Source organism: Lutjanus erythropterus, chromosome 2, assembly GCF_056507025.1.
Source record: "Lutjanus erythropterus isolate fLutEry1 chromosome 2, fLutEry1.hap2, whole genome shotgun sequence".
Taxonomy (NCBI): domain Eukaryota; kingdom Metazoa; phylum Chordata; class Actinopteri; order Lutjaniformes; family Lutjanidae; genus Lutjanus; species Lutjanus erythropterus.
In genome coordinates, this window is record NC_139318.1 from 7,742,891 (window position 1) to 7,761,192 (window position 18,302).

Here is an 18,302-nt window from a genome sequence, read left to right on the forward strand (position 1 = left end):
TTTGGATAAAAATATTTAATCATTAAAATTAAATAGATACAAAATATAACTCAAAGAGATTGAATAAAGTAAATAAAGTTAATCTTTAAATACACTGAATCTGCTTTAAATCTGAGATAAACAACTAGGAAACATACATGGGTGCAAACACGCCAAAGATAAAATAGAGGAAAAGGATCTATTAAGGCATTAAGTACCACAGTAGTAGTTTATTTAACAGGAGATGAGCAGAGGGTTGATGCTGCTGGTTTGACACCCTGGAGATGGAATCAGGAGTTTCTCTCCTGCTTCATCGTCCCCTGCGTTTCCAAGGAGATCCCTGGACGACAGCCGGAGACAGAGGGCGTCAGCTACCTGCAGCACCTGAGACGGACCTGGATGAGCAAAATGCGAAGTACCAAGGTAAATTTCACAGACGAGAAAGACCATTAACACCTGAAAACTTGGACAACTGGAAGATGTAGAACAGACCCACCATCTCCGCTCCTGCTGCACACATCCAGAGTGTCCATCACAATCTTCCCCAGGGCTCTGCGGGACACGTTCTGGAAAGCAAGGAATATATTTTACTCTACTTTTTGATGTTTTTTTTTTTTTTTTTTTTTTAGAAAGAAACATCAACAAACTGTAAAACACATGCAGTTAATTACCCTACATAGTGGACTGAAAGTATCCCAAAATGCATCACTTTTCATGACAAACACAACTACATTACTACTCAATTTAGCCAGTTAGCTTCTGTTATCTAGAGCAACAACAACATTAAAGTCATTCTGAATCAGCTATCTAGCTCCTACTGTAAATAAACACAATACAGTCACAGAAACATTTTACTTACTCAATAGGGCTGCACAGCTAACTAGCTGGTTAACTAGTTTATAAGCCTGGTTTGGGGCTCAGCATCAAAGTGAAATGGTGTGAAAGGAACAAAGGCAACAGTGCTAGCTAATAATGCTAACACTGCCTCTGATATTTGGTAATAATCTAAGTTTAGCTGAGCTAGCTAGCTGGCTAGATAGGTAGCATCACCTTGTAAAGCTAAGGCTCAGAGGCTAAAGAGGTTAGTCACTGTGTTAAAAATGATGCTAATGATTATTATAGTCTGTTCCATCTAACACTTTCCAATAAGCCAACATGCACAAAAGCAGCACCATGACTCTGTTTGACCTGAATGGAACAGAACCTTGATTAGCATCACTGATAACATCTGTTTACCCAACTATTTCATGTCAACATGGCTGCTGTGAGGCCTAAAGCCTACCGTTATCACTAATGTTGCTCCAATTATGAGGCACTAACTGGCTAAATCTGGTGGCAGTATTCATCATAAGTAACTTTTTGATGTTTTACAACATTTTGCAAGAGAAAAGGTAACTAAAATCAGATTGTTCTGTCTCCACATTAACACTGTGATGTGCTATCTACACTAAAACAGTGCACATCCAACATGGATAACCACTAGATGGCACTGAAGAGGTGTGTATGAGGTGAAGGGTGTGTGAGTGTGTTGTGTGTGAACCTTGTTGCGTAGCTGCAGCAGCAGTGTGAGGGCATCTGTCAGTTTGTCCTCCAGCATAGAGAGACGTGTCTTTTCTTTCTCCTCACGACTTTTCTGCTCTTCCTCTTCCTCAGGCCTCTGGCAAACAGGAGGAAGAACAAATTAATTCAATCATGCTCCTAAACTACAACCCCAAGTCCGAAAATGCAATCACTTTACTTTTTACACAATGTGTAACTTTTTGGGTTGTACAATGTGCCTAACCAGTGTCTCAGATTTTCTGGAAATTTGAGTTTCTGTACTTTTTCTCGAATGTGGACACTTTCCACACTGGCAGCAGGCCCATGTGGTTAATGATTCCCTGACGATTAATTCTTCTCTAAGTTTCTCATTATCATCTCTCTTTCTCTCCTACCTTTTCTTTTTCAGACCCCCTGCTTCCTTCCAGCTGCTCTGGGTTTTGTCCCTTCCAGCTGCAGAAGCCCCTGCTGTCCTTCAAAGTGCTGATGAAGTTTTTATCCTGCAGGTGACTCTGAGAGGGAAGTTGATGGGCCGAATGGTTCTGACATCTGGAAGAAGAATGAGTGACATATGTAGACATTTGCAGTGGGAAAACGTGTACACAGTGGTGGTGGTGTGTGTGTGTTGGATGCAAACTAACCCTTTGCCACAGCTGTGCAGTCTGCTGACGTGCTTATTCTTCGCCTCCAGCAAGCTGCACTGTCCTTCCTCCCTTGTGGCCCTGTCCTCCTCCTCTTCATCAGAGGCAGCTTTCCCCTCCACTGCTCTCTGCAGACACTCTGCATCTGCAAACAGGACAAGGAGTTCCTTTACTTGCACAATGACATGTCAGCAGTAAAGACTCCACACATGTGCACCAGTGTAGATTGGTATTTTGCTTTTTAAAAATTGTGTTATCTTTAACTTTCTGTAATGCACTAGTGAATGAATAATGGTCTGTGTGTTCACAGGTGTGACTGATAATATTAACAACTGCATTCCATTCAGGTGAGCTCTTTCCAGGGTCCTGGTATTGTACAGATTTGCTCACTGTCATAATTACTGATACGCTTGATAGAACTGAGCCATTAATAATATATTTTTTTTGTCACCTGTGTTTTTCCTGCTAAACCAAAGACCCTATTTACACCTGGCATTAACATGTGTCTTGGATGATATCAGATCACAAACCAACAGTGCTAAATACAAGTGGAAACGGCCACCAAGATGCATAGTGATCCCATTACTAAAACCACTTGCTGAAGTGGTCAGGGACACATGTGACCACATATTGTTTGTAGTGTAAAAGCTAATGTCCCCTGGGCCCCTTTAATTGACATCTTCTGTTTGAGTGGAAGTATGTACTTGCATACCAGTGCAAGTGTGCTGCTATGTGCTGCTAACTGTAGCCACCGTTAGCTTGTTAGCTCATTAGCCATGCAACTAGTGGTCCTATTAGTAGCTGACTGCTGCTTAATAAAGCTAATAAAACTTTATTTCAGCTTTAAGGCTAATAGGACTGCTGGCTGCAAGGTTAATTGAGTGATCTAGCTAAAAGCAGCTATAGTTGGCATCAGTTAACAGTTACTTAAGCATTTGCAACAAATAAAGCTATCAGTCCATCAGGAAACTGTAAAAAGACGTAGTCAGAGCAAATCAGGGAAAATGGAAAATATTTTCTGCATAAAATATTATCAAGTTTCACCAAAATCACTAAGTAAAGTTATAAAGTTGTTTTTTTGTACAGCAATCAATAAAGCCTGGCCCCAAGAAAGACTGTATGGTTTTTCCAACCAAATTCTTGTTTCATTTGTGGTCTGATGAGCAGTAATCATATCATCATATTTAGGTTAAAACAACAATGTACTTGGTCTTTGCAAATGGAAATGACTTTGCGTTTGACTTTATTTGCATGTAGAGCAGGGAAATGAGAACCAATCATTAGTCATCCCGTGTCAAGAATCATTCTTAATGCCAGGTGGGGTGAGAATGTCTGCCACGACAAAGGTCTGTTGCTAAGCTTTGAATATATCACCAACCCTTGACAACACTGCTGCAAAATGTTGTTTATCATTTGAGGGAAAACTGATTGCTCAGTGATCACTCACCTGTCTTGCTGCAGGCGTCCTCTGCTCCCACTGGGTACATTTGTTGATGGGTGGGGTCAGAGAAGCAGGTGCAGCGGGATCTGAGGGTGGTAAAGGTAGAGAACATACCTCAAATATACCAGCAGCCACTACTGTGGACAGAAGTTCCCTCATTTGTGCATTTGTATTTGGGTTATTGAAACAGCTATGCATTTTTTCACTGGCTTAGACCTGTCTGATGAAAGCTTTCCTCTTACCACTCTGCAAGCACAGACTAAAGGTTTTTATACAACTCATCGCGGCTTTATTCTTTCTGCCAGCTGCCTGTCACATGGATCTTCAGATCAAAGTGCAGCAGGGATATGTTGGGACCAAACTACAAGGCATTTAAGTCTTCCGAGATGGTCACTAAATCAAATTTATATGGTCGTGACACAATGACTTGACTGAGAAACATGTCAGACTACATGTGGAACCTCTTACCAGTTACAGCTTGCAGTGTTTCAGGGTTTGTATGACGTGTAAAGATGATCAGATAGGAGAGGCCGTAGAAAGACTTCTGGGATCACGTAAATCAACAACCGTGGTGTCTGAAGTGTTACAGCATGTTCTAGACACTGTCAACCCCTGGTGCAAGAGGGCAAAAAATTATGACGTGCCAGCCTTTCCATCAGGGAAGTATGAGGAGTCCTTGACGTAGTTGGGAGGAGGCAGCTGTGTTGTCTTTTGCACATTAGCATGTACCTGCTAACGTCATTAGGTCCTGATCTGAAGTACAAAGATTGCACTCAAACCTGGCCTTAAAGGATACATTCGAAATTTTTCAAATATATCTTGAAACTTAAGTCAGATGCCCACACGAACACTGAAACAGTTTTAGCTTTCTGTATTCTTTCATATCGTTCATACTGACAGTTAAAAGATCTCTGCCTTCCCTGAGAGACTTACTTCAAAGTTGGGGGACAAAATCCACAGTTCTGGTTTTGGCAAAGCAATACTTTCAAGTTATTCTGAAGTTTCAGCCATCAGAGTTATACAAATTCAGTGGGTGTCTGGCCACTTGGGGCCGTTCAAAACGAGTCTGGTACTGGCACAGATAGACCTCAGGTGGTGCTCAAGCACTTATAGGTGCTGTTTTTGCAAAGAAATTTTTGTACTATTTCTTTTTGAATTTTATATTTTAGTTTTTAAATGTGGCCCATTGCATCAATTCTCCATTAAAAGTGTGTTACAGTGTAAATTGTTGTAACTGAACTTAGGCTTACTTTGTAGTTTTGAGGGCAGGTTGGTTGGTTGGCTGGTTTATTATTTTATTTATTTAGAGAACTGCCTTTTTTCAATTTTGAGTGAAGATTTGTTGACCTTTACTGCTTATTTCATAGACCACTAACCATGAGCAATGTGGCACTGTTTTCTTTGTCACTGCCCATTTCAATGACAAATGTAGAAACAGTGAAAGGTAAAGACCGTCTATTAAAGATCTGACTGAGTGTTTGTGAGTATCGAAATCAATATGATTTTTTAGAAATAATTATGAGAGAGATGCCCTTTATGTTACTTGAGCACCTGCCCCCCTAAAATGTCTGTGCATGTCCCTGGAACCAATGTTCAACACAAAACTGATATATTATCACCATATAAAGTGTTAGCAAAAATTTGCCTGTTTGCACATCCAGCAGACATGATGAGTACAACACTCGCTCTCCTGTCAGCTCTGCTTTGGTCCCCACCCTCTCCTGAGGGGAATATCTGAGTCTTTAGCTGCTAAATGCTCCACTATTGTTTTCACTGTTTAGTTTTGGGCAGGTAGTATAGAGTGGTTTCAGATAGTTGCCCCCAGCTGCTGGAAACACAGCTGATGAGAGCAGTAAGGCAGCAGTATAATAAAAACTATGAGCTGAAAGACGTCCATAACAGGCTGCAGAGATGAGGGGAACTGAAGACGTGATACTTCTCTGAGGGTTTGTCAATACAAGTGACACCTTTCACATTTCACATTTCGCATTTCATGATCCATCTCTAATGCATTGTGGGTGAGAATGAAATGAATCTCAGTACAATCCAGTCATTGTGGAGAGTTTGAGAGAGTCTTTGTTAAACATTAATGCAGTGGTGTTTGTTCAATGTTAACCCATCTACTTTTACCCAACACGTTGATTCAGTGTAACTTTAGCTGTTGGCTTTAGTGCATTGAATTTCAAATCAGCAGAGCACAGAGGCAAATCATGTGTAAATGGATGCACAAACATGCCCGTGCGCTCTCCTCCACTCTGGACCACACATGGTGTTTGTACCTGTACTGGTGCAGCTCAGTCTCCAGCTGGCTGATCCTCGACTGGAGGTGCGGCACAGACTGAGCCTGCTCCTGGATCGTCCGTACCCTCTGTAGCCCCAAGCTCAGAGCCTCCCTGGCCTCCTCCGCCCGCCTCCTGATGGAGATCATCCAATGATAATAATATCAATCCATTCTTATATCCAAACATCATCCAATGAACTTTAAAGATCCAGTGTGTAAGATTTAGAGGGATCTATTGGCAGAATATGACAAACATGGAATATAAAATTCATAATTGTGTTTTCATTAGTGTATAATCACCGGAAATAAGAATCATGTTCTTGTTATGTTAAGTTATTCACTGAATATACTCCTGAATGGGCGTGTACACGAACAGCTTTGGACACCTTGGTAGTCCCTGAACCTAGCAGTTTTGTTTATGCTACATTCTGGATTCGTCTTGGAGGACGTGTTCCACACATGCACAGACAGTATTCTGTAACTTGTTGTTGCGTAGTGGACGCCTGGGCAAACCATGGGCAAATCCACATGCCTACACACACACACTCTGAAGACAACATTTAGGTCACACTGACCCTCTTGTACTTGCAGTGTGAAAGTGCAGTTTTGGTTTTAGAATGAGCCTACACTGTGAGTTGAGACTTGAGAGTTTGAATTGGGCTCAAAACTCAAACCTCTTCCATGGTGTCCACCATGTTGCAACTCCATGTTTCTACAGTAGACCAGAGTGGGCAAACCATAGAATGTCTGGTCTGAAAAGTCTGAAGTCAATGCAGAAGTGGCTTAAACTTGTATTCTGTCTTATGGTTAGCAGGGAGCAACTGGTTGCAACAAGACGTCAGATTGTCCATACCCTTATGGCAAAATGGCCCTACTACTCACTTTTCATGACCTCAGTAAATAACTTCCTCAGGACTTTAGGGTTTCAATTGCTAGTTTCAAGTCTTCTTCAATACAGCATGATCTTCATTTTGTAAATTATGGTTCCATTTAGAGTAAAACTGATGACAAAGCAAGGTACGCTTTCGGGCGGGGCTAATGTGTGACTGACATGTCATTTCTCAGGGCTCAAAAAACTCTGTGAGTGCATCAAAATTAATCAAGACTCTGTTACTTTATTGCCTATTCCTCACCTAAAATGTTTTCAGAAACATATTTTAGTGCACTGTTTAGCTGTAATACAAGAAACTTTGTTGCCAGGCAGGCATCAATTATTTCCAGCTAATTGGATGATCCAAAACCAAAGGCCGAACAAGTTGCAGCATGTCACCCACCAGCTCCATGCTCTCAACTTTGCTGCGCATGCTCTGGTTGCACAAAACACCAAGATGATATAATGCCAAACTCAAGGCTTCAAAGCGGTAGTCTATAAACCATGTTACGGTGACATCACAGTTGGTTCACACTTGAGACGAACCAAACTCTGCCTCTAGAGAGGGCCTTTCACATTTTTGTGGCCACCACAAATTCCCCTACAAGCTTGGAAGGGGAGGATGAGACAAGTTGGTTCCAATCTGCAAACTCACCACTAGATGCCACTAAATCCTACACACTGGTCCATTAATTTCAAAAACATCCAACCTGATGTGAGCGTTCTCCTTCCTCAGTGCAGACTCCACCCCCTGGAGCTTGCGCACCTCCTGGTACGCCCACCGCAGCTCCTCCTCCAGACGCTCATTGAACTTGATGGCCTCCTCCAGCTGCCCATCACGTGAGGAGCGGATCAGCTTCAGCTCCCTCAGGAGTGGGTCCCTGATGTCCCGTCTCCTCGCCGCCCTCCTCGCCCCCTCTCCACCAACACTGCTGCACTGTCCTTTGATTCTAAGTGTTGGGACCAGTTTTCCCTGTATGAGCGTGATGGAAGTCGTGGATTGAGTTGAAGATGTGGTGCTGAAGCCGGACGATGACGGTAGGGTGCGGTTTCTCTCCCGTCGGAGCGCCACTTCCAGGGCCAGGCAGCGCGCATCGCTTCCCTGCAATGCTGAGCGGAGGTCCTCCACCAGCTCCCTCAGAGCTGCTACTTCATCTGTAGAAGAAGGAGAAGAAAAGAGAAGAGTGGAAGTGAAACTAAATCACTGCTCATATAAAGGATTTATGGCTAATTTTTTCTCAGTTAGATTTTGATCCAATTAATACATAGAACAGTATTTTCATTTAATTCATTCATTAATTCATTCATTCAGTAATTCAATTAATTTAACACAAAGTATTATTTTTTAAATTAAATGATTTTAATGATTTAACAATGATTTTATTGCTGTAATGTAATGATTACATTCATTACATTTATTTACTTTATTAAAAATCAAAGTACTCAATGCAGTAAAAAAAGCCCCTGTGGCTGTTATACTATTGTATGTCATTAGATTATTCATCTTCATTTATTAATGTGAACGCAGGATTTTGTTGTGGACAAGCTCATTTTGAACTATTTTGAAAAGGACAACAACTAATGATTATTTTCATTATGGATTAATCTGCTGATTATTTCCTCCATTAATTGATTGATTGTAAAAAATCTTAAAATAGAGAGAAATGCCATCACAGTTACCCAGAGCCCAAAGTCTTCACATCTTCACATTTTGTCCAGTCAACAGCCTGAACCTCAAAATTATTACACAAATGTTAAAATTATTTAAACTATTACATGGGAAATGAGAAAATCTTCACATTTGTGAAACCATGAAATGTTTTTACATTAAAAAAAAACTTTTATTAAAATAGCTGCCAATTATTTTCTGTTAATTGATTAATCAACTTACACTTACACTTTTCAGCTGTGCATGTAAACTGCTGGCTAGTTTAACTTATAACAAAACCTAATCCTTTATAAACTCTTCAAGCATTTTTGTGTTTATAAATCTTTTTTTAATTTGTGAAGAACTTCTAACTAATGGAGTAAAAAGTACACTGTTACAGTCTGAGGTGGCAGAAAACGTAAATACTCAAGTTAAGTATAAATACTGAAGAGAAATGTACTTAAGAATAATACTTTAATAAATACACTTCGTCACATTACACCACTGCTGCTTGTCATGCTGCAGATGAGTTGTTTTCAGTTACACCAAAGAGACGTTCCCCTCTTCAGACTCTCAGATGATTTCATTTAAATAACAGTTCAAAGCATAAGCAGGTAAGCTTCCTTACATTTCACAAAAAGGCAAAAACTGGAGAAAAGCCTAAAAATCAATACAGATTGTGTAGCAGAACTTTGTTTTTTTCTTCTCTCCTCTCTCATTAATCATCTCTTGACTTTACCTTTTGACCCTTTGGAGAACCCAACCCCTAGGCTGAAAATTACTGTACTAAACTCTAGGTTAGCTGCTCCATGTGCAGCAACAACAGTTACATGCATCAGTGCATTAGTGTCTAATAAAGTCTTCTACAGTATAATGATAGTCACATCAGTCACAGGAGGCATTTTCTGCAGAATCAGTGCTTTTACTTTGATACTTAAATAATATTTACCTACTTATACTAAAGTGGAATTTTAATGCATGCAATGGATATTTACTTTTAATGAAGGATTTTTACATTGTTTAATTGGTACTTTTGCTTAAGTAAAAGGTCTGAGGACTTCCTCCACCACTGGCTGTAGGAGCACCAAAGAATGAGGTGTAAAATCACACTAGACAAAGAGAATCTGAGACAGTTACACGAAGCTAAGAAGACAAAAAAGGAACTGGTGCTTAACTGTCAACTTCTCTCTACTCTCTTACCACACACCGTCCCATTACAATTATCTCTGTTCAGTAGATCATGTGAATTCGGCAGTCAAAGTATGTGTGCGTTATTATATCTAGTTACAAGGTAACAATGAGTAATTTTATGTAAACTATAATAATCTCGAGCACGTGAAACAGCGATGAAGTCAGGGTTTAAATGCTCTGGCAGCTCTCAGTATTCACAGCCTGGGGCATTAAATGTAGTAACACATGGAACAGAGACAGTACCTGGCTGTCGTTCCTCTGTTCGACCTTTCATCGATCTGTTAACGGGTCCGTTCTGATCCCTGGTCAGATCAAAACTCACACATTTCCTCCGTCTGACCCGCGGCCACCGGACCCTGATCTGTCTCTCCACCAGCTCCGTGTCCTCGGTGACGGGCAGGCGCCAGGCGCACTCCCCGGTGCTTCTGCGCGCACTGCGCACACGGAAATACCCACAGAGCCGCGAGTGGAAGTCTTTAAAGGAGAGCTGACCGGGCAGCCCGGAACATACATCCTTAAACTCTTCATCTTCCTCCTCTTTCTCTCCATCTCCGGGTCCTTCCTTCCCTTTGAGAGTCCTCTGCCCCCTCTCTGCACTGGGGAGTCTCAGCACGGCACACAGCGCGGTAAAGTCCTCTGCTGACACCGTGTCGTTCTGGTTAGGGTAGGCCAGGTGGTGGAAGACCTCCTGCAGGTACTGGTCTATTCCAGTTGCCAAAACCACGATCTCGTTCTCCACGCCGGGATCGGGGCAGTGGTGATGGGCCAGGGCGCTCCGGAGCCACTCGCTTTTACGCGCTGCTCTCGGCGACGGCTGGACGCGCTGCAGGGTCAGTGCGGTGCGTTCCATGTTTGCACATAAACTGGGGTTTGTTTCTGGATGTTATCAAATAAAAATTAGATTAGGGAATCAGAATCGGACCTGATTCCAAACCATAATTGGGCCAAAACACATTCCGGCTTGGTTTGACGCAGCGTAATTCCCTGGAAACCTCACCTCGGATTCCTTCCTGGCGCATCAAGTCATATCTGATGCCCTCCGGTGAAGAAAAAAAAAAAACGTCCCACTGCACCGACTCCACCCTTTTGTGTGCTCACTCTGACGGCATGTTTGTGAATGTACCAGTAAAGTGCTTACACTGTAAAACTTCATACAGAAATTTAGTACAATCAACTGAGATTCGCTCATTAACTTAATGTAAATGTAAATGTAAATGTAAATACTTATTCAAGTTAATTAAACTTAAAACTCAAAACTCATAACACTTATTTTCTGAACTTACAAACATCTAACTTCTAACTTGAAATCTTTGACTTGAAGTGAGTTGAATGAATGTACAGCACAGAGTTCAGTCAACTCATTAAATTAAGTTTCTAAAGACATGATCAGCAAATTAGCAGACTTCCCAGCATGCATTGTTTGAGAGTTAAAACTCCGCAGAGACCCTACTTTTTATAGTGATGATGATGATATGTGTTTTTCTAATAGATTTTAAAGGGACAGTTCACTCCAAAATCAAAATGACATATTTTTCCCTTGGCCTGTAGTGCAATTTATCTAGGGCTGTAACTAATGATTATTTTCATAGTAAATTATTCTCAGTCAATCAATTAGTTCATTGATTAATCGATTATAGTTGTTTGCCTATAACATGTCATAAAATAATTAAAAGATCACAGTTTCCCCAGAGCCCAAGATGACGTCCTCAAATGTCTTGTTTTGCCCACAACCCAAAAATACTCTTTACTGTCACAGCAGTGTTAGGAAACGGGGAAATATTCACGTCTGACAAGCCAAAATTAGAAAATTTGTACTTTTTTTTCTAAAAAAAAAATCAAAAGGATTAATTGATTGTCAAAACTGTTGGCAATTAATTTAATTATTGATTTGTTGTTGTGGCTCTTAATTCATCCATCTAGATTTTTCTGGTGTGAGTTGCAGAGTTTTGGCGATATCAACCATAAAGATGTCTGCCTTCTTTCCAATGTGATGAGACTAAATGGCACTTAGCTTGTAGTTCTTAGCGAGCCAAAAATTGCATTTGAAAAATTCAAAACCAGCATTTCTTTCTAAAAACCATGACCAAGTTACTCAAGATAAACCACGGACCTTATTGTGAGCAGTTTATTGTAGGAACTACTTTCTTTCTGCAGTAGAATCTACCAGAAATATTGACTTTTCTAGTAGAAAGAAAGTACTTCCTTCTCCAGAACCCACACCAAAAAAAATCTAGATGTATTTTTGATTTGAGGGTGAACTGTCCCTTTAAGACAAGTCATGGTTGCTTGTTTTCCCGAACATGTTTTTTTTTTTTTTTTTTTTAAGTACAAATGAATTAATATCGAGTTAATTGGTTTTGAATTATTACAGTATGAGGTTTTATTCAGTCAACTTATTTTTTTTTCAGCAGCCTGGAAACTAACTTTTTCAAGTTAAAACAAAGTTTATTTTTACAGTGTACATTTAGAAAGTGGGGCCAGTTTTAGTTGTTTGATCTCCATTACAAAAGTGTATCTCATATCAAGTGTCACTGCAGTAAGTTTTTGAGGTAAATGATATCAGTGGCAGAGACTTGGAGCGTTTTGTGGCACCTGTCATCCAGTAACCACAACAATACAGAGCGAGCTGTGCTGGGTTTCAGTTTGCACCTTTACCAGAATAAATCTTAAGTGGGTCTGACTCACTGCCTGTGTGGCAGCAACAACAAAAAAAGTCAAATGACTCCTGATACCCTGAGTGCAGTCGCCTGCTGTTCTCACACACATGCAGACACACACACCAGAGGTATCAAAAGTACACACATTCTTTGCTCAAGTCGAAGTACAGATAAAAGATGTATTTAAAAAAAGGACTGGTATCAGTAGTAGTACTGATTCAACTTCTTTACTCAAGTAAAAGTGTACAGCCTCTGATATGTACTCAAAGTATAAAAGTAAAAGTCTTGTCTGTTAAATCTTTTACGTCTTTTTTGTTTTGTTACATCTTGTTTTGCCTTTCTTGTCTCGTTTCGTCTTTTTTGTGTCGTTAGGTCCTGTGCATCTTGTGACATCTTCTACATCTTTTTTTTGTCTTGTTATGTCTTTTATGTCTTGTTATGTATTTAACATTCTGTTTCGTCTTTATTGTCATGTTATTTCTTGTTATGTCTTGTTATGTCTTTATAGTGTATAGTTATGTCCTGTGCATCTTGTTAGATTCTTTATTTTTTTGTACATCTTTTACGTCTTTTACATTTCATTACATCTTTTTTGTCTTTTTATGTCTTTTACATCTTTTATGTCTTATTATGTATTATGGGTCTTTTAGGTCTCTTTTATGTCAATTTTTGTCTTCTTACATCTTTTACGTCTTGTTATGTCTTCTACATCTTTTATGTCTTGCTATGTCTTTTACATTTTGTTATGTCTTATGGGTCTTTTAAGTCTCTTTTATGTTGATTTTTGTCTTCTTACATCTTTTGCATCTTGTTATGTCTTGTTATGTCTTTTATGTCTTATAATATCTTTTACATCTTTTATGTCTTGTTATGTCTTATGGGTCTTTTAGATCTCTTTTATGTCAATTTATGTCTTCTTACATCTTTTACATCTTGGAAGTCAAAAGTGAATTTGTTTCCATGAAACTGAGATTCTTTCAGCGGAAATACCTCTCCCCGCCCTGACCACCACTTGTCACACACCTGACAGCCAAAACAAAGAGAGCGTCTTGATTACACTCACCTAGACATGACTAGACCATACCACACAGGTTACACATGAATTACATTCTAATGCTGCACTTAACCAAGCCTCTAGAATTACACACAGAAAATAATTTGGCACATCAGAACCAGTGCCAAAACAATTTGTCAACTGAAAGAACATCACCTTTTGTTTTCTTCAGCTTCTCCATTGTGAGGATTTGCTGCTTTTACGTGATTATAGTGTGAATTCAATATCTTTGGGTTTTGGATTGTTAATCAGACAGACGTCCCCTTTGGCTCTGGGAATTTGAGATGAGCATTTATCATCATTTTATGATATTTTATACACAAACATGGCACCAGACCAAAGACAAAAAGAGAGCAGCACTGAATGTTACTAAAATCAGAGTGAAGCAGGCACAAAAAGGGATTTGCACACTCATATATTTCCGTATAAATGCTTTTTTGATCCCATTCTCTGCATTTGAATGCTGAAGAAAGCAGAGCTGACATTCATTTTACTCCCCTGCTGAACATGGAAACTAAATAGAGATTCCAGGCTCAATGTACTTGGTGCCCAAACAACATATTGAGAAAGACAAATTGATTATGAAAATAATCAGTTTCAACATTACACTTCTTTAAACCACAGTATGCAGCAGAGCTGTAGTCACCACTGAGGACACTGAGGTCATGTCCTCAGTACTTTCTAAAATTAGACACAAATTTCACATGGTAAATTTATTCTATATTCTTAGATTTGACCAAAAAGTTTAAGTGTTTTGTTTTAAAACACACATACATTATATATTCTGTTAAGTTGTATAATTGTTTCCAACAATCTTCAAATGCGGATTGTAATTTATTTAAGAAACATTGTGTTTCATGCTAGCTGTTGCTTGCTAGATACTATATTACAATCCCAGTACCAATAACAGTTCCCTCAATGTGCTTCATTTTATACCTGTTCTTGGCGCATCTGAACTACTAACTTTGTCAAATACGCCACACTCAACTTGTAAATACTAACTAAATAATAACTGTAACTAGGTGCTGGCTGTGGCAGTGGGCCAATCAAACATAAACGTAATTTTTTTTTCTAGATCTGGTTACAAAAAGGACTGAATGCAGGTATCAGATAACCTGACATGCCAGATGGGAAGTTGTACTTATGCCCCACATTTGGTGTGAACACAAATGGATAACTTGAGGCCTGGTTAGATGGATGCTCGATGGATGGATGCTGGGTTATTTTGCTCAATATCTTTAAGGTATTGAGAACTGATACTCAGCCAAGCAGTGTCCTTGGTAAAAAGTCTGGTGTTTGTCCAAGCCACCCACCCTGACTACCTCTTCATGTAGACTCTTCATGGTGCATCACAATATAAGTCAGAGTAGATTAAATAACTTTAAATATCAGAGCAGTCCTGGCTGCATCCCACCACATGTAACCAACCACTGAGATAAAAAATAAAAACTGTTTATTGTCCAGCAAAGAAGAAAGACTGACTGACTCACCTCTAAGAAGAAATATAAAGAATCAATCGAAGTGAATCACCAACACTGCTGAAGATTAGAGTGTCTAGAACTGATGACCATCCTTTTTCACCTTTGCATACCACACAGCTAATGCACTAGCGACAGATGAGTCATCTGAGCTCTCAGAGGGAGACCTCAGATATTGTTTAGTCTTTGTTTTGGTTTCCAGCATTAATCTGAATGCGGCTGAACTGCAGCGTTCAGTGCACTGACTCATCTGGGGCTTTTACCTTTAGATAGGCGTGTGAGTGTACTGTTTCAGTCCATGCCACTTAAGGCTACAAATATTGAGAAGCGAATGTATGCTTTCAAATGCGCACACAAATCGTCCTGAAGACATAAAAAGACATTTATCACCTGTGCCCTGCTTCACGGACGTGTAGAGGCAGGCAGAGCTTAGTGGCAGCAATCAGATCAGGTCCTCTGGCTGAGTCTTGGAAACTATGTTGTTCCTTCCAGGCTGCCGGGGAGAAATCTGTGATAACACAGCCAAGGTCAAAATACATACTACATACACAGATACACTCACACATTTTGTACTGGTAAATTAAATTACTCTATACCTCTCAGTTTGTGTCCATCACACAGTAAATTCTTGCTATTTTTGATAGAAATCAACTACACAGTTTTCAGAAATACTTTGTGATGTTCTTACAGGGAAAATCCTCTGATAGAGCTGAAAATGCTGAATTGGGTATCAAAAATATACAATCCAATATAATACAATCCCTGCTACTTCTGTTTTTTTTAACCTGAGCCAGGCCATACAACAATAGCAATCATATCACATCCATAAAACTGTTCAAAACTGAGGCAAGGGATTTGAGTCACAAAGACTTCACTCGAGACAGACTTGAGTCACAAATTTGAGGACTTGAACAGCAATAAAAGACTCAATTTGACTTTGATTTTTGTGTTCATGTCTTGAGACTTTACTTGGAATTGAGACAGAAGACTTATGAAATTAGAATCCACCTCCAGTCATGTTTTAATCCATATATGGTGCTCTGCAAGAAGTAAGTGATTTTCTTAGGAGGGGTTTTTAAACATTTGCATGTTCCCAGATATTGAGAAGTTACAGGTTGTTTCTGAAAAGTGATTTGGTGACATCTAGTGCAATGCGTGTAAATCTGGCAACCAACACATGCACAAATGATGGAGGGGACTAATCCAAAAATCATAAAATTTGAATTTCAATTCATTATGTTGCTGATGACAGTAGTAAGAAGAGAACAGCATTATGCAAGGTCTTCAGCTCAAAAATCAGTGACACAACCACCACAACATCCAACTTCATCTGTCACTACAAAACCCACAGGTAACTGAATGAGTTTTTTTTTTTAACTTATTGGTTGGTTAAATGTTAGCTAAAAAGCTAACATTAAAGGGACAATTCTCTGAATCAAAAATACATATTTTTCCTCTTACCTGTAGTGCTATTTATACAGCTAGCTATCATCAAGATAGCTAATAGAAAATAAAGTAGTTCCTGTAGATTCTACCACAGAAACAAAGTAGTTCCTAAATGAAATGGCTCACAACAAGGTCTGTGGATTGTCTTGGGTTAACCAGGTCATTATGTTTAGAAAAAGACATTGCTATTGAGGTTTTCAAATTTGAGCACCACAAGCCAAGTGACATCTCTATGACCACTATCTCCACAACTCTGCAGCTCACACCAAAACTATCTAGATGGATAATCAGCACTGCAGGCCAGAGGAAAAATATGTATTTTTGATTTAGGGGGTGACCTGACTTGGCTTCTGTTTTGTAACTTTTGAGCCATTTAGAATTTGAGGACCATTAATTTCAGCTGTTAATTGTAGAGGCTTGTTATTGATCACTGGAAAATGTTAAATATCAGTCAGGTTTATTAGGTGTAAGCAGGCCACAACAGTTTTATTTAATGTTGAAAACGAACCTTAACTGTTCATTACCCCTCTCTTGTAACTGATTTACATGGGGGAGATAATCATAACTTTGTATGACTTGACTTGTGACTTGTTCGACCTAAGCAATGTCTTGACTCGTCTTGTGTGATTTTCATCTTAGTAACTTGCTTGAGACTCAAAGGTTAAGACTTGAAACTTGCTTGTGACTTCAGGAGATGAATCACCTTCATGGACGCTTCTCGCTGTCATCACACCTGAACACACCACGCCCGCAGCTGCCAGTAGTCCTTCCTGGGATGCTGATTGGTTGCACCACTTTTGGTGTGGACACAAATGGATAACTTGAAGCCTGGCCTGATGGATTCTCATGTGATCTCACAAATCCAGCTGCCTTGCAAGGTGGTATTAGAGAGAATTAGCTGCACTGCTACTTGGTACTGGGTTACTTTGGTTGATACCTGAAAGGTACTGACCACCGTTACTCAGCCCTTTACCAAGCGGTGTCCTGGGTCCTTGTGACTTGCAAGTGTAGCTTATTCCAACCTCTCTATATTTTTTAACACACTGGTATCAGATCGGCAATCAGTTTCAGCCGATATGTTAACCTCAGGTTATCGGAATCGGTATAGGGAGGGACAAATTGGTATATTTCTATTTCTTACCTCTAGAGACTCTATTTTCATATAATTGTGTGTAGATAAAAAAGTAAATATAAAAATAAAGATAGAAGGTATAAGTTTGAGTAAGTTTTATTGCAAAACACTACATGCCTGCACATACAATGCCCACCCACATGTAAAAGTCCTTTGGTGCTGTTACTGTCAACTGTCAGCTGTTAGACACTCAGTCAAACCTGCAGCCACACATCCACTCCCAGCGGCAGAAAAAAAAACATGAAATGGGATGTGCAGATCAGTCATCACTTAAGGTTTTTCACAAAGATAATTCAAGCAGCAGTATGTGAGACCCTCCCTCTGTCCTGACTGACATTTCTTTGGAATTAAAGCTTAAGATGCGTCCAAAAAGAGCCCAGGCTTACATAAATTACTTAATAGGTGTTTTGGTGAGGGTAAATGCTCACTTTATCTGCTCTTCTTATATATAGTGTGTGTATGTGTGGGGTAACTAGTAGTTAATGTGTGTCTCGGTGGTCCTGCTGTCATGCTGCTTCCCTCTGAGTTCAGTCCTCCAGCTGCTGCCTGCTGCGGGTGAAAAGACCTGATCTGAAAATGAAAGGATGGAAGCAAGAAGAAGGGGGTTATAAATAAAGGGGGGTGCGTGTCTTGAGCTGTGTGTGTGTGTGTGTGTGTGTGTGTGTGTGTGTGTGTGTGTGTGTGTGTGTGTGTGTGTGTGTGTGTGTGTGTGTGTGTGCTCATGCATGTATGCCCGAGTGTCCTGTTGTTCACCTTTGAGAGGAGGAGTGAGGCAGTATCAGTATTGATAGGAGCTGGGTTGAGGCTTTGTGTTGGCTGCCATATGCTCCTCTGAGGGTCAACAAAAAGACAAACACAGCCACACACACACACACACACACACACACACACACACACACACACACACACAGCACCTCTTTGAAGCGGTGACACTGACCGATGTC

General features: G+C 39.9%; 1 protein-coding gene across 1 annotated transcript; it reads right to left on the minus strand.

Annotated features, from left to right (window-relative positions):
• Window positions 1-10,622, minus strand: LOC146331128 (EF-hand and coiled-coil domain-containing protein 1). Its single transcript, XM_084727145.1, has 9 exons — window positions 9,835-10,622; window positions 7,463-7,907; window positions 5,880-6,014; window positions 3,607-3,686; window positions 2,160-2,304; window positions 1,914-2,067; window positions 1,520-1,636; window positions 476-545; window positions 1-374 (listed from the first exon to the last, which is right to left on the minus strand). Exons 1-9 carry the CDS (start codon window positions 10,439-10,441, stop codon window positions 214-216), a joined length of 1,914 nt encoding a protein of 637 aa, XP_084583271.1. The 5' UTR covers window positions 10,442-10,622; the 3' UTR covers window positions 1-213.
• Between the last annotated feature and the right edge of the window lie 7,680 nt (window positions 10,623-18,302).

Coding starts and splice junctions, on each gene's coding strand:
- LOC146331128 (XM_084727145.1), bottom strand. CDS start 10,441: ATGGAACGCACCGCACTGACCCTGCAGCGCGTCCAGCCGTCGCCGAGA. Junction 3,687..5,879: donor ACTGAGCTGCACCAGTACAG/GTACAAACACCA, acceptor TACCACCCTCAG/ATCCCGCTGCACCTGCTTCT. Junction 2,068..2,159: donor CTGCACAGCTGTGGCAAAGG/GTTAGTTTGCAT, acceptor TTCTTCTTCCAG/ATGTCAGAACCATTCGGCCC.